Source organism: Betta splendens, chromosome 24 (genome assembly GCF_900634795.4).
Source record: "Betta splendens chromosome 24, fBetSpl5.4, whole genome shotgun sequence".
NCBI classification, from domain to species: domain Eukaryota; kingdom Metazoa; phylum Chordata; class Actinopteri; order Anabantiformes; family Osphronemidae; genus Betta; species Betta splendens.
This window is the reverse complement of record NC_040901.2, coordinates 8,053,085-8,068,235: the sequence shown is the minus strand read 5'-3', so window position 1 is coordinate 8,068,235 and position 15,151 is coordinate 8,053,085. Positions and strand designations below refer to the sequence as shown.

At 45.9% G+C, this 15,151-nt stretch overlaps 2 protein-coding genes across 3 annotated transcripts; both read right to left on the bottom strand.

The window, feature by feature from the left end:
* Window positions 1-2,160: 2,160 nt before the first annotated feature.
* Window positions 2,161-7,298, bottom strand: tdh (L-threonine dehydrogenase). Of its 2 annotated transcripts, none has more exons than XM_029141244.2 (9): window positions 6,356-7,298; window positions 5,154-5,348; window positions 4,875-4,917; window positions 4,721-4,791; window positions 4,184-4,333; window positions 3,930-4,102; window positions 3,761-3,851; window positions 3,242-3,511; window positions 2,161-2,993 (listed from the first exon to the last, which is right to left on the bottom strand). In XM_029141244.2, the coding sequence occupies exons 2-9, from the start codon at window positions 5,338-5,340 to the stop codon at window positions 2,854-2,856; spliced, it is 1,125 nt and encodes a 374-aa protein (XP_028997077.1). In that variant the 5' UTR covers window positions 5,341-5,348; window positions 6,356-7,298; the 3' UTR covers window positions 2,161-2,853. The 2 variants fall into 2 exon arrangements, with proteins under 2 accessions (XP_028997077.1, XP_028997079.1); XM_029141246.2 differs by lacking the exon at window positions 6,356-7,298 and adding an exon at window positions 5,728-5,859.
* Window positions 7,299-7,532: 234 nt separating this feature from the next.
* Window positions 7,533-15,135, bottom strand: mtmr9 (myotubularin related protein 9). The gene is made up of 11 exons (XM_029141243.3): window positions 14,987-15,135; window positions 14,430-14,619; window positions 13,868-13,976; window positions 13,634-13,759; window positions 13,351-13,524; window positions 13,050-13,267; window positions 12,731-12,892; window positions 12,482-12,623; window positions 12,126-12,346; window positions 11,841-11,992; window positions 7,533-9,604 (listed from the first exon to the last, which is right to left on the bottom strand). Exons 2-11 carry the CDS (start codon window positions 14,609-14,611, stop codon window positions 9,441-9,443), a joined length of 1,650 nt encoding a protein of 549 aa, XP_028997076.1. The 5' UTR covers window positions 14,612-14,619; window positions 14,987-15,135; the 3' UTR covers window positions 7,533-9,440.
* Window positions 15,136-15,151: the final 16 nt, after the last annotated feature.

Genomic DNA, 15,151 nt, shown 5'->3' with positions numbered 1-15,151 from the left:
CAAAGCTGTCATTTCTTCAAATTCAAGTCAGAATTGAACTCAGCGTGATTTATTCAAGTATCCAACTTTTTTTTACTACGTCTGGGCTGTGCAACATTCTGATCTCACCACAAAGTTTGGTTAAACACAGGATTAAGACACGTTATGTAACAGTAAGTGGATCAGTTGCAGTAAATGTGTCTGCCTGACACACCCAAGTGCCACTAAACCTGATCTGCCAATCCATGTCGTGCTTCATCCCATTTAAGCTTGTTATTGAAGTTCCATTTGTTATACATTTGTTATGCATGTCGCATTTATTACAGGATCCACGTGCTGAAACTGTGCAATGACAGCGATAAGATCAGAAAAGGAAGTCATTAGATCCATTATATCACATAATTGTCCCCTGTTGGGTAACACTCTCAGAAGCTATTAATTACTGTTTGCCATTAGAATAAACCAAAAAAACATTTTACGATAAGCAACAAACAACTTACAATCACTAGACAACACAAAACCATTGGCCTGCTCCTGTTTTCTTAAAGAAAAGCGTGGAGAACGCGGGGGTCTGGCTCTCCATTATCATAGCAACAGGTCTTTGTGTAGAGTAACAGCTGTACCATAGGGTGTTATGGAGTCTTTGGCCCATTGCCCAGCATCTCCCTCCCCCTGCTTTTACTCAGTCCCACAGCCTGTGCCCCAGCCAACTCCAGTCACTGTGAGAATCTTATTACACGATGACGAACCCGGCGCTGGGGCCCTGCCGACTGAGCGCGGCGCCTGATTGGCCGGCTGGAGGCAAGCCTGCGAGTGTGTGTGTGAGCACAGGGAGACGTCTTAGATAAGAGCCAAGTGAACACGGGGCAGGAAAAGCGCAGTTGTCGCCCTCACACGTTGCTCCACGAGGCCGAAGAACGAGGTCACTCTGAGACACACTTGATCCGATGCGTTTTAAATTCGGGCCATTAAAGCAAAATTTGCACGTGCGAATGTTCTGCCCGTGAAAACTGATCCACTACTGTACATGTGGATGCTCTGCACATGCTTGCACACGTGTGCGCTGATTTTCATCGGGGGTCATTTCTCGTTTCTCCAGGTTCTCGTCCCTTTTACAGCCAAGTCAGCAAAAGGATCCTCTGTTCCCAGAGGAAGGGGACTGAATTACACCTTCACTGCTTTCCAAGAACTGAACTTTCCAATCTTCCAAGTGCAAATACTGATTTCTAACAAGCACACAATACTGCAAACAGAACATGAACAAACAACATGATTTCATACTTCAATCAATTTGAGAACAGAAAATACTATTAATAAAATCAAATTGTGTGTTCTGAGGTAAACCTGTTAATAAAAATCTCATCTTGGCTTTTAGTAGCATAAATATATGTAGCACGACTGAAGCGTCAGCAATATTCTGTGTTCTCCTGTTGAGCAAGTTACGATAACAAAGATAATATTATTTGGAGAACGTGTACTAGTGTGAGAAATCAGCGATTTGACAAAATGCTACTGAACACCTGCGGACGTATCGACTCAATCGCAGGCAAGAGGCACTAATTGGTAACGAGGGGCTCATGTGCTGCCTGCATGTTCTTCAGCCTCAGTGGCTCAAAGCCGGGACCTGAGTGGAAAATGCACTTCACCTTAGTGCGCGCAGGGCTTAGCTAAATGAAGTGGATCGCTCCCCTCGAAACAAAAACACACAGGGAGCGAGCGGCAACTACTGACGTGGGGGAAATTGGAGGAAGGCGCGGGAGCGTGAAGGGACCACAATGACAGGCTCGCGTCCACAGGCCTGGGAAGAACCCAAGGGTTAGGCTTTGCTGACGTGGCAGTTTGGGAAAAACATACATTCAGCTGAAACTCTGACTGAGGCTGGTAAAAGAGTTTTCATGGTGTAGCCTAAAGGAAAAGTAGACAGAAATACTAAATATTAAATATAATAACTGCATCAAATCATGTGGGGTGCACTTTAAATGCAAATGCTTCATCCTACAGAGCATCACCCAGTGCGTGGTCTAATGAAGCTTGTCAGCAGATGCTTCTCCTTTGATAGACACAACAATCAACCCCCAACAATCACGCTGCCTACGATGAGTCGACTCAGAGCCTGATGAACCACATAAAAGGCTGAATTCTTTCATCCTGTTGTGCCAATGAACAGACGCGGGAACAAGGTTTGTGTGAAAAAAGAAAAAGTTCTTTATTCTCAAAGTTCGTGTGTTTGAGAGAACAGGTAGAGGCAACGTCTCTTTTCTCTGCACACTAAAATAGAATAAAACAAGAGTGGACAGAAAGACTTAGAAAAAAAGGCATTTGACACCATCAGACAATAAATAATGTTACATGGAATAGACAGAAGAACGATTCTTAACAAATATCGCTCCACGCTGCTCAAACTACAGACCCGCTCTATCGGGATCCCGTCCGCCGGTGGTTGGGCTCATGAATCCATCCTAGGTGCATCAGAGGACGCAGCTGATGCATCCAGCCACAAGCTTTATTCCCCCAACACCTGATTTTTGACACTGCTCGGAAATTTAGCGGAAAACACCGATTCGGATTAGAGTCCACGAAATTCCCCCCGTTTCTCAACTCGATTGCTTTTGTTCGGAAAACATTGGAATTAATGAACGTGCAAATCACTGTTGCGCCCTCGTGCAGCTGGAAACCTTTAGCGTGTTCACCCCAAATCTCAAGCAGATAAAAAAACAAAAAAAAGGTTGACGAGAGCAAAGATGGGGTTTCCCCGGAAACCCCATCGGCTCGTTCCGGGGAAGCAGAGCCGAACAGACAGAATCAGTCCGTCCAGCTTTTTCTAGTCTCTTTGGTCGGTCTTTACAGTATGTACAGGAAGCGCCCGCCGGTGCCTCAGTTAGCGCGAGCCATGCGCGTGTCCACCCCAAAGTAGTTCAGCATGGTCTGGACGAGCTCCGGCAGGTCGTAGTCGTGCTTCCAGCCCCAGTCGCTGCGCGCGTTGGAGTCGTCGAAGTTCATGGGCCAGCTGTCGGCTGCAGGGAAGAGCAGACGCTGGATTTAAAGTGGGAACTGAGACCAATTGAGGATTTTTTAATTAAAAAGCAAAGTTTTGCTGCTGCGCTCAGATTCCGCTGACTCATGCTACCTGCTGATCAACACCGAGTTCCTGTTCGGCCGCATTTCAACTCGTCATAAGAAACAATAACTGTAATCCCCTAATAACTGAGCGAAGAGCATGGTTGTTCTATATTCATCCTTCGCCTCTCGCTGCGTCGCGTACCGATGGCCTGTCGCACGGGGTCCACGTCGTACGTGACCTCCAGCTCGGGCATCTGCTTCTGCAGCTCCTGGCCCAGCTCCTCGGGGGTGAAGCTCATGGCGTTGATGTTGTAGGTCCTCATGCTGAGCGAGTCGGCGGGCGCCTCCATCACCTCCAGCGTGGCGCGGAGGCAGTCGTCGATGTACATCATGGGCAGCCGCGTGTCCGGCTTCAGGTTGCACTCGAACTTGCCCGACTTGATGGCGTCGTGGAAAATCTGCACAGCGTAGTCTGGAGAGAGAGAGGGAGAGAGAGAGAGAGGGGCGGTCGAGACTGTGGGTCGAAGAAAGTTTTATTGTGAAAAGCCAAGGTGAGATTCAAGCGTGGCGGCCGTTGACGCCAAATGTAAATATGAATGATATGAATTCCCTCTGAGAAAACAAACAGGTCGCAGCAGATCTCAGTTACATAACGAACGTGTGACATAACAGCAGCAGCTGCAGGAACAGATGTGTATTGACACCCCCCCCCCCCCCTCACCTGTCGTGCCGCCTCCCGGCATGGAGTCGGCCGAGATGATGCCCGGGTAGCGGAGGCAGCGGAAGTCCAGGCCGTACCGGTGGTGGTAGTACTGTGAAGGCAGCGGAGGCATCAGCACCTGTTTCCGTTCGGGTCATGGTTCGTGGCGTGTCAGAACCGGGGCGCTCACCTCTCCCATCAGCTCGGCGTGGACTTTGGAGACGCCGTAGATGGTGCGAGGCCTCTGCACGCAGAGGTCCGGCGTGGGGTTGCGCGGGGACGTGGGCCCGAAGGCTCCGATGGTGCTGGGGACAAACAGGCGCAGGCCGTGCTCCGCGGCGATGTCCAGGATGTTGTGCAGCCCTGGGGAACCAGAACCGCTGCGATTAGAACCAGGAGAACGCTGGACCTCAGCCAGCGGGCGAACGCGGACCACCCACTCACCGGTGATGTTCACAGAGCGGGCCAGAGCCACGTTGGCCTCGCCCACGGCACTGAGGAGGGCGCTGTAGTGGACCAGCCAGGTGATGCGGTTGTTCACCACTATTTCCCTGAGATTCTTGTAGTCCAAGATGTCTGAGTAGATGAAGGGTCCTGGTGCGAGCGGAGGGATTCAAAGGTTGAATTAGCAAACAGTTAAAGTCAACATGTGGCTTCACTGTAGAGGGCCGCGTGTCCATCGTGACATTTTCTGGGTGGAAGGACAAAACAAACTCTGAGTCACGCATTGATTTGGCCTGGTTCATCAAAAGCGTATTTGAGGAAAAACGTGACGTTTGAGAAAATCAATATCGGCTGGATCCTTGTTTGGTCCTTTCAGGCTCGTTTGTAATATATTAACAAGCGTCCTCAGCTGTTCCACGTACGCTCTTGGCGTTTGAAATCATTCAGGTATTAGTCACGACTTCAGATGAACGTGAGCGTGTTCTGTCATGATGAAAAGTAAATGTCAGATGTAAATCTGTGAAACATCCAGCTCACCGCTGTGGAAGACGCTGCTCGGAGGTTTCCGGATGTCGGACAGGATAACGTTGTTCTTTCCAAATCTCTTCCTATGAAGCAAAACACCGCCGTTACACAATTAGAACATGAACCTAAATGGACTCAGCGGCGCACAAACACATTGGACCCTCACCTCAGCAGCTTGGCTAGGCCCACCCCGAGCTGGCCGAGGCCTCCTGATGGGGAGACACACAAACACCGAGAGTCAGCACGCGGTCAGCCGCCAGCGGCCGTTTCCATGGCGACCGGAGAGCGGGTCAGGAGACAATAAGGAGGCAGACTTTGTCCTTGGCATCCTGTCCGGCTCCCACTGCCAAACCTGCCGCCAAGCTGCTGCGGCTCACTAGTACGTGGCCCTTATGAACTCAGCAGCGTGACTTAATATGCAACAGTTAACGGCAAAGCCGCGTACCTGTAATTAGCACCTTGGGGTGGTCGGTTTCTGAGAAGGACACAGAGTGGAAGCTGGCGTCGGACGTCACCTGTCGAGGGGAGAAGCTGATGTTGCGCACGGCGACGGTGAGGGGCGCGCACGCGCAGGCTGGGCCGCTGAGCACGGCCCGCTTGGCCACCTGGGTGAGGGTTCTGATCACAGGCATGCTGGTACCTGCGGACAGGCAAAGGTTCCCTTTGTATATTAATATACAAACATGGTCATAGAGCCCGTTTGCGTCAAAAACGCGTATAATAAATGTTGCCTTCCCCGGTTATAAGGTTTGTCGTTTGTCTCTGCGGAAAAACGTCACGACAAACAGAAAAGTGGCACTGGGGGTGAAAAACGTGACGCAACCGGAGACACGTAGGCGCAGCGCAGCAGCGTCAAACGCTCACCGAGAAAAGCCAGGGAATGATGCTCTAGTTGTACATTTCCACTATACACATTTACTTGTTCTGAGACACGCGGAAAGTGGATTTTACGCACAGATCATCCAAAATGCCAAATTCCAAATGTTTTGCTTAGTTCTAGCGAACAAAACTGCACTTACCGCGCGTCGACAGCTTCCGAAAAAGAAATAAGAGCGCAACTTTGGGGTCTTTATACTGCCCTACCTTCAACACGAGCCAATCAGGAGGAGAGGGCGTGCGGCGCTATAGTGTATCAGGCATCAGCCTGGCGCCGGTGCCAGGAGCAAGTCGACAATCTGTGACGAAACGAAACGGGACCAAGCGGCTCGGGGGTCACTTGACATTTTGGCTCTTTTGAATTTGCGTGGTGGTTTCCTTTTGCGCAAAAAACCCGTGCGCTCCGTGGGGCATGCACTCGTTGACTTCCCCCATCGCAGCGTACTGTAGTAGGCATGCGCGAGTTCCTTCAATCGTGGCATTAGCAGAACAGTCTTAATACTATTTAGTTAAGAGAATCAACGGGAAGCGGCCACACAAAGTAAACCGGGTCGACGCGGCGGCGTGAAGCCGTGTTGGCGCACGGTATGGTATAATAATAATAATAATAAACATTATATATAATATAATAAACGTTGTACAATTAATAATAAAGCACAAATAATCTAATAAAACACGTATAACAATGTAAGTAGAAACACTTCACACATACTCGTTAAATCAGAGCGGAATGAGTCACACAATGCGCCATAACGGAAACAGTTGACTTACCGGTGAATCTAATGAGGATCTGCAGACTAAATCTGACTTGTTCAGTGAGACGCGGCCTCGTCTTTAAGCTGCGACCAGTGTTGCATCAGCTACGTCTTCCAGCTATATATCTGGGGTCATCTGGTTTCAGCAGGAGCCGGCTTTCGCTCGGATTGGCGGAGGCTCGGAGGTGCGGTCCTTCCTGGCCGGGCCACGCCCACCGGGCGTCACTCGCACCAGCCGCCGCCGGTGTGTGTCCGTTTAGAAGCTGCACACGTCTGCAGCGATTTACGGGAAAAACTCAGCCTACACAGCCGTTAAGGCCACCGGCCATCTGGATGATGAGACATACTAGGGATGATTCACATGGGATGCGCCTGGAGGACCTTTATACACAACCTTTAGATTCTTAGTAGGCGTTTACATTTTTGTGATCTTACTTAACACTAAAGGGAAGTACAGAAACTAGTCAGCGCCTAAAAAAGATTATAAACCCCTCACAACCTTTTTACACCCATTTATGTTATTATTGCATGTCATTGGCAAAGAGCAACATATGGTGTGAGCACATCCTGCTTGACTTGGCATTGGTTTGTTTGCAGGAGATAGAGGAGGACCACGCAGAATGACCAGGGTGGGCTGAAGGTCCGTCCATGCACGCGAGTGGTGGATCGGAGCACACCCCCCATGACTGTCAACACCAGGAGGCAAATGACCTGCTCGCTGTGTTGATGTAAAGTGACCCGCTTCTGCTCAAAACAAAAGGGGAAAAACTAGACACAAACGTAGACGTGAGCATCAAAAAGGGCGTCGAGGACGAGGAGAACACTCAGACACAACAGACCTTCAGGCCTCACGGCATCTGTGGTTTCCAGCGAAGCAACGCTCTCGGCCGTGAAATCAGAGTAGCGACAGATGCGAGGTCACATTAATGAAGCGAAGAGTTATGGCTGACCGGTAGCACTATAAACACTGGCCGCTGTCGCATGCCCTCATGAAGTATCTGATCCTTGGCTATTTATGCCCCAGCCACCTCATCAGATGATCGGTTTCATCACAGTAACAGGGTTTTTGGGGGGCGGGGGCTGCTGTTTACTAGATGCTGCACAAGCTGCCATCACGTGTCATATAATAATACACAAAGTAAACAAAAGCCAAGCAAATAATAATAGTTATTAATAAATACAAATACGAGACATCATTTGTGCTGCGATTTTAATGGGTTGAAACTTAAAAAAAAACATATTTTCAATAACATCACTTAAAAAAAACAACTTGAAGTTTCAGTGAGCAATTACACAACAATGATCAGTACAACAACAACAACAACAACAACAACAAATAACCGTAAAGGTTTTGAGTGTTTGATAAAGCAAAGGTCATTTAAAGGGAACAGTACTCGTAAAGCGAAGCACGGGAAATTGGTCCAGTCATCAATGACGCCACAGCCTCGGTTACATCCATGCACATGCAAAGCCTCGAGGTGCGAAGGCTGCAGGAAGCAGTGCAGACATGAAACATCAATGTAAACGTTACTTTACAAAGCAGCTCCAGTTTAGTGTGATTTTTACACGATTCTTGAAATTAGCTGAAAGGACGACCGGCGATGAGCTTTCCTAACTCTACTAGTAACTGTAGTCTTCACCCACGTACATGCACACAGATGAGCTACATTCAAACAAAGTGCATCAGTTTGGAATGTGAAATATAAAACAGCAGACACTCATGACGATGAACAACGCCCACAAAAGCGCTAGATAGTTTTCATTAGCTACTGTAAATATAAACCGGCCTCTAAAGAAGCATCTCATTTCAAGGATGGCAAGTCTTACTCATAATCAGGGTTGTTGGCGCAAGTGGTTGTGCAGTAAGTGTGTAATTCATTGGACCAAAGGATATTTTTGATCATAATCACGTTAAACAAGCCTCTCAGCTCATTGCAGGGTACAGTGGGTGCTGACCCTACCTACGCTTTTCACATCATCTCGATGTGCGGCAAAGTCACGTGTTGGCTTATGGCAGCTTATATGTTGCCATAGTAACGCGGCTGCATTGCTTCAGTGGCATATATTTTCAGCAGGATGCTTGGTGAAACTGTACCAGTGGCAACTGAACATGCAGACGCGCTTTCTGTCCAACTGGCCTTCAAATGTCCCAGACCCACAAACACACAATACGAATGTTAAATCGAAAGTGGTCTCACTGGCTAATGTTAATTTATCTGACTCTGAACATAGTTTTCAGCAAATGCAATGATACCAAAGAGGTGGGAGGTGACCGATCCTCCTTCTTGCTCATGTTTTACTTTGTGAGGTTACTAGTCACCACTAGTCCAGTCAGGCATAAACCAAATCCCTTCTGGGAACACAAAAAACGTATTAAAAAAAAATCCCTGAAAATAGCAAATCGCATAGAGATCGTATATTCTGAAATACCTGTAAATAACTGACACCTCACTAGTCACTGAGTGCATTTAAATGCCTGGTTACTGTAATCGCGGAAGGAGATTACAGGAACCGGAGTCCTGGGGTTGATCTGTCCAGGAGAACAAAGCCTTCTCTCCCATGTATATGCATTGCAGGGCTTTAAACTGGCTTTTGGCAACAGCCCATAAGCAAGACAATAGACTAGTATTAGGAAAAGGAGCAGGGAGATACTCACAGGGGTCACTGCTTGTCTTATTTAAAATAAGGCTGACTGAGGCAGGTAGAAGTCGGGGTAAGCTGGCCACCACATTTGAATGTTCAATTCAGGCCGAAAACCTGAAAGGGGGCTCTGTTCTGCTCTGTATGCATGTTTTCCCTCTCGGCGCTCTGTCAATTTGTTCTGACACAGACGTGGCAAAAAGAAAATCTGTAAGCAGCGCGATGCAGTTTAAATCTCTAGGCCACGTTTTCCAAACAAAACAGGGAAGGAAGCGTATAGATTTACATTCAGGGGCACTGCGGGACATGTAAATGCACGGAGCGATTTCCTGCGTGGAGCTGATTTCTCAGATACCCCACAGCACAAGGACACATAAACAAACTGACTGATTCGTTGTCATTTTTAGTTACACATTCGCTTTTTCTACTCATCTTGAATCCTTTCTTAGTTTTCTCACTCTCTATGGAGCTTGCAGCAGAGGGTCTTCGGTTTCCAGCTGGGCCAGCTGCCTGCGCAGTCTGTTTACTTTGTTTTGAAGCTCCTTGTTGTACTCAATTATATGCACCATTTCCTCATAGGCCTCATCCAAACACTTAGAGGACCGGTTCCAGCGCAGGAACACTCCTGGGAGGAAAAAGAAGAAGTAACTACATGAGGTTCAAAAACCCATAACATGTAAATGACTGTTTTACATGGTTCATAAAGGTTCCTGCGGCTGAAGTTAAATTGAGAAGACATCGCCGCACTGATGAAAAGCACAGAGCTCTGAGTGTGTGAACTGCCCTCAACCACACACTTGGGCGGTGAGTGGGAGACGTTGGCAGATGAACAGAGGGACTGGCATACTGGAAACACGAGCGTGACCACGGAGGTCGGAACACGCCACGCAGCGAAGAGGTGTGACAATGACCCGGCGCTCCACGTGAGGACCTCCACAGGCTCTTTCTGTCGGTCCTGGAGTGGCACTTTGTATGAAAAAGCCGTGTAAGCAGGATGCCTGTTGAATTTCACGCGCTTCAGTCAGCTCCTTTGCTGTACGTTGTGCCTACAGAATGAAGGTGGGGCTTTGTGGATTAGTGGGCAGGAAGTTCACGCCTCCACCAACGTTTGAACCTAGTGACCCATCATCTGTCTGGACACACACTTTATGAAATGCCTTCACTTTCAGCCGATACCAGAACATTTAGAATGTTTAAGCACAGAGGGTTGTTTCTAGAGGTAATGTCACTGAATTCACGTTCTCACACTGAACCCGCATATTAAAGGTTTCTCATGAAAACTCAATTTTCCAGCCCTGATACCGAGGATGGCATCTTATCAATCCGGTGCTGTCCTTGATTTATAATAAACAAAAATATATCTGCTGCTGGATAAAATCTCAGGCTCCTACTGTTACAGATCATGAGGCAGTGTTGGGGCAGCTCACATGTCAGTGAGGAAACCGTGTGTGCAATCTATAATAAGACACACACACGGCAAACACATCACTGCCGTGACTGAGCAATGTAAAAAATGTAAAGGCGCTGAAAGCCACGTGAAGTGTTGAGGGTATCAGAGGTTAACAGACTCTATGGTGTTTTTCAGAACAGAATGAATTCATTTGCTGAATAAGTTTCTTTTATACTGTATAAGCACAACTATGTTTAATTCACACTGGATCATAGAAATTCAACCATTTAATTGAATAAAGGATCATTTGGAAATGAACGGCAGCGCCATGTCTTTGAATGTTGTGGAAGGGCCATGTTTTCACCAGTGTATCATCTCACCATTATTACTAGTGTGTAAACACGGGAGATCGGGTGCTGAAGCTTTGGAAAAGAAACATTGAACAGTTCTCGACGTTTCTTTGTCCATGTGTTGTGCATTGTCTGGACTGCAGCCATGCTGTTGTCATGTGCAGCATGATGCAATCCTTGATATTATTTACATACGATGATAATGATATATTTATATATTTAATTTACAGGGGACAATTAGTAAATGCAGCAAAATGATGAATCTTTGCCCACTTTTAATTTTGAGAAACTCCTTTTGTACCTTTTGTTCATCCATCTTAGCAACAAGTTGCTTCATTCAACTTCCGAACTTATTTTTGCCTCAAATGAGAAACACATGCTTGTGGGTGGGACATAATAAAATGCATGCATGATGTAAGGCCTTATGTAACTTTGAACATATAGGGCCAAATATAAACAGGGATCAAATATACATGGCACTGTATTTACTGTACTGTACTAGTGGATCACAGGGTCAGTCAGTTTATCTGCTGTGCGTGGTGAAATGAATAGTGCCCCCTACTGAGTAGAAATCGAACTGCAGATGAGACAATGAACAATGCCTGTGACTCTCCCACCTACAACTTTAGCCGTAACCTTAGACTGTTTTCAGGTGCAGTCCAAGGTTAAACCTAACTCACCATGACTCAAACCCTCAATGTCATGAGACCTATCACATCAAAGAGTACGTGCGCACAGCACATACTTATCAGGAGTGTAAACTACACCCAGTGTGCTCCAGCATACGAGTACTGTTTAAACTCACAACCCATATGAGCTTTCTGAGCTGATAATGAATGCGTAGTCTAAACATTTTCAATGCAAAGGCAACAAAAATTCAGATTATATAAGCAATGAGTTTAGTGAACTTGAGTAGAACTGGATAAACAAAATGGAAGTCTTGACTTATAAGGATTTCCGGGGTAAACTCTTATTGCTTTTGAATTCTACTAATTATTTTTAATCATATAATGTGATAAGACACAAAACTGCAATGTGTTTTCTTCCAGCTGAGATTCCTAACCTCTTAACCTTCTGTAGACACTCGCACTCAGTATGAATCTTTAGAATTAAATTCTTACCTTCCCACAACAGCAGACTCTGAGGAGCCACAGAGGGCCAGATCACCAGGTTATTACATTCATAAAGAGGGTTAGACAGGCGCTCTTGCTCCTGTGGGCGATTTACCCACGACCAAAGGGACACCGTCTTCTCAGGGAGACACAGTTTGGCTCTGTGAAACAGACAGGAAGGTAATAATTCCTCAATTATGGAAAGTGGTTGTCCTGTAATCTGTGCCATGAGTTGTTAAGTTTAGCGGATGGCTATACTAAAATCAAAAGGTTACCTTGAGCTGGTACACTAACCTTTCAGCTGCACTGTTTCCTAGGAAAGTACCAAACTGAGAAGCATAGGCGTGTTCAAAAAGAAGCACCAGGAAGCTCTCGCTGAATTCAAAGGAACAGGGAAACTGGCGCAGGATCTGCCAAACACAATCCAAGAAGAGCAGGAAGACAGGAGCCTCTTGGCGAGGTTTGCTGTTAGAGTAAGCGGATTGGGCACAGCGCTGATGAAATGGATGACCCGCCTAGACAGATGATCAAAAAGGTGACAGGAGTTATAAGAAAAAAGAAAATAACAAAGTTTCTTTCTTTTTTTTAATGATAATGCTGTCAAAGTCTGGGAAAAATGTCAGAGTGAACCAAAGCTCGGAGAACCTCACCTGCAGCCACTCTCTCTCCACCAGGCCCTGAAAACCTCTGATGGTCCTGCAGGCTGGATCGAGAATGATCTGAGCCAAGGAGGTCACCTGCAAGGTGGAGTCTGTGCCTTCTGTACCATGAACTAGCACTGATGCCCCCTCCCTGAGACAAACATGGACAGAGCAAACAATCTGTGAATGGATTCTTTATCTTTATTTATATTTGACACAGGGTTTGTAGCAAAAGCAAATCAAACGATGTCTCCTAACCTGTCGATGCACTGTGCAGCCAGACAAGCAGTGGTGAGGATCTCCTTCACATGAGTCTGCCAGCTAGACGCCTCTAGTTTGCTTAGCCAGCGGTCCATGCTGTGGGACTGGTCATTACATGCTTCCACCAGCTTTATGAGGCTCTCCTGAAGAACATTAGATCTGGAAATGACAGATGTAATTCAATATTAAACAAATAGTCTAACAAACATGAATGCAACCAACTTTTAGATAGATCCAATTAAATTCAGATTCCTAAAATCTCCCAAAAATATATTTTTTAAATCAGCTGTGATTAGTTACAGTTTTATAGACCCACCTTTCAATAGCCTTATGAATCCTCCTCCACTGAGGGTAGTTAGCCTCAGACTCAAATCCTCCACCTCGAGCTTTAGCCTGCTGAGCAACATTAATAGTGCGTGTGTCAATGATGTATCCACGTTTTCCCGGCCGCAGGGTGGCATTTATCAGCTTCTCGTCTTCCTTACACCGTCGCCCATTGGTTGCAGTTAGAGGCTGTCCTGCTCGCATGATAACCTGGAAATTATAGTTATTTAAGGCAAAGATGTTCCAACAAGTGAAATCCACACACTGCCAGAAGTCATTTCTCAGGCACTCACCATGCCATTTTTCTTATGATAGTAGCTTAGTACTGGAAATCGGCCACCGTGACGGAAGGTAGCACACTTCCTCAGTGCATCATCATCAATATCTTTGGGCACAGCCACCAGAGGAGGGTAGGAGGGACACACACTGAAGTCCTTGTTGACTTCACTGAGTCGCCACTCATCAGTCTAAAAGGAATTGAAAGTGATATGTTAAGAGCAATTATAAGCATTTAAAACAAAGGAATCAGATAATGTATCGTAAGTGTGGAAATGCTTTCACTACTCTTGTCCATACCATGGACTCCAAATCTCTAAACGCATCCTCAGGAAGGAAAGAATTCCAGCCATCGTCTACCACTTCAAACATGGGTCGGTAGAAGAAAGGATACATCAGAGAGGCTAAATCAAGTGTGGACAAAGCCTAAAGAGGAATACATATTTCAAAAAACTGTTAACAGTGTAAATTATAAAAAATTTAACCTGATGCTTAATAATACTTAATAAAATCAAGTCACAAAATCCCTTTTACCTCTATTGAGCTGGCAATGTTAAAACACTCCTCCATGCCAGGAATGTCCAGTTGGATCACCCTCAGGTCTTTGCATTTGACAATGATGCTTCCTAGAGACCCCACGAATCTGAAAGACAAGTCATGGAATTAATAATTTTGTAATTGAATATCTCAGTCTGTCGTTCTGGCATTCTGTGAGCCAGTGTCAATGTAGGCTTTAACGGAACCTTGCTGCATTAAGATAAGTTGTGGAGCATATCTGAACCAAAGGTTACACAATATACCTTTGTTTGTCTATTCCCTGATTATGCTGCTTGCTGCATATTCATCGCCTCAGCCGCAATTACAAAAGATATTTTCTTAACATGTGTCAATTTTCCAGTAAATCAACAGTTTTGTATCCTCAAAGCAGTTTCGGATCCTCTATTGTACAAAGGAACAGTAAAAACTGATGCAATGTCGCACTTGGATGGGGCCCACGGAAATGATAAATAATCTACTCTTAGTTCCTTTGTCAGTGAATGCCCTGCTCATCCAAGTCTAGTTCATGATGATTTTAATACGAGATTATACTTATCACCTTTTCTCTATAGAGTCGATGTTTGAATGGAGCAGCCACAGCTCCTCCGTGTTGTCCTGTCTGGACGACAGAATCAAGTGGTGACCAGTCAAACACAGAGTCCCCTCCACGTTGGGCATAAAAGGTCGGTGTAGTACAACCCCATCCACCCTGGGTGTCTTTATCAGTTCAGCAAACTCCATGACTTGACCTACATTAACGTAAACAGCAGGAGCTCAGGTCCAGGATGAGAGAAGTCTCATTCACAAACACGAACAAACGTCATCGATTAGCTTACGTTACGTTACTGTAGGTTAAGATGACTCATTCTACAACGTAACGTTCTGCTTTTACAAGACGGCACGTAAATTAAGCCAACAAAAGCTGCAAAAATCTTGCAGCGAGTTAGCTGGACTCAGGAAATGAAGTTGCTAATGTTAGCTCGGAAGCTAATCGTGACAGAAGAGACGTTACGCCTACAAACTGTCGGTCAATTTAAAGTTTAGGTCAAAATGTTAACATCATACATATAATAGGTGTGCTAAACACTCACTAAAAGAATTCAGCATTACATTTACCTTATTACTTCTTCGTTTATTTTACTGTTGGGCGAGACTGGTGCTGTAACAAAAACACGCCGACTGGAAACAGCGGACCGAGGATTCTAAAGGACCCAATGTTTACAAATACTAACACTGCGATTGATTGATAAAATAATAATGATTTTGTTTGTCATTATAAAT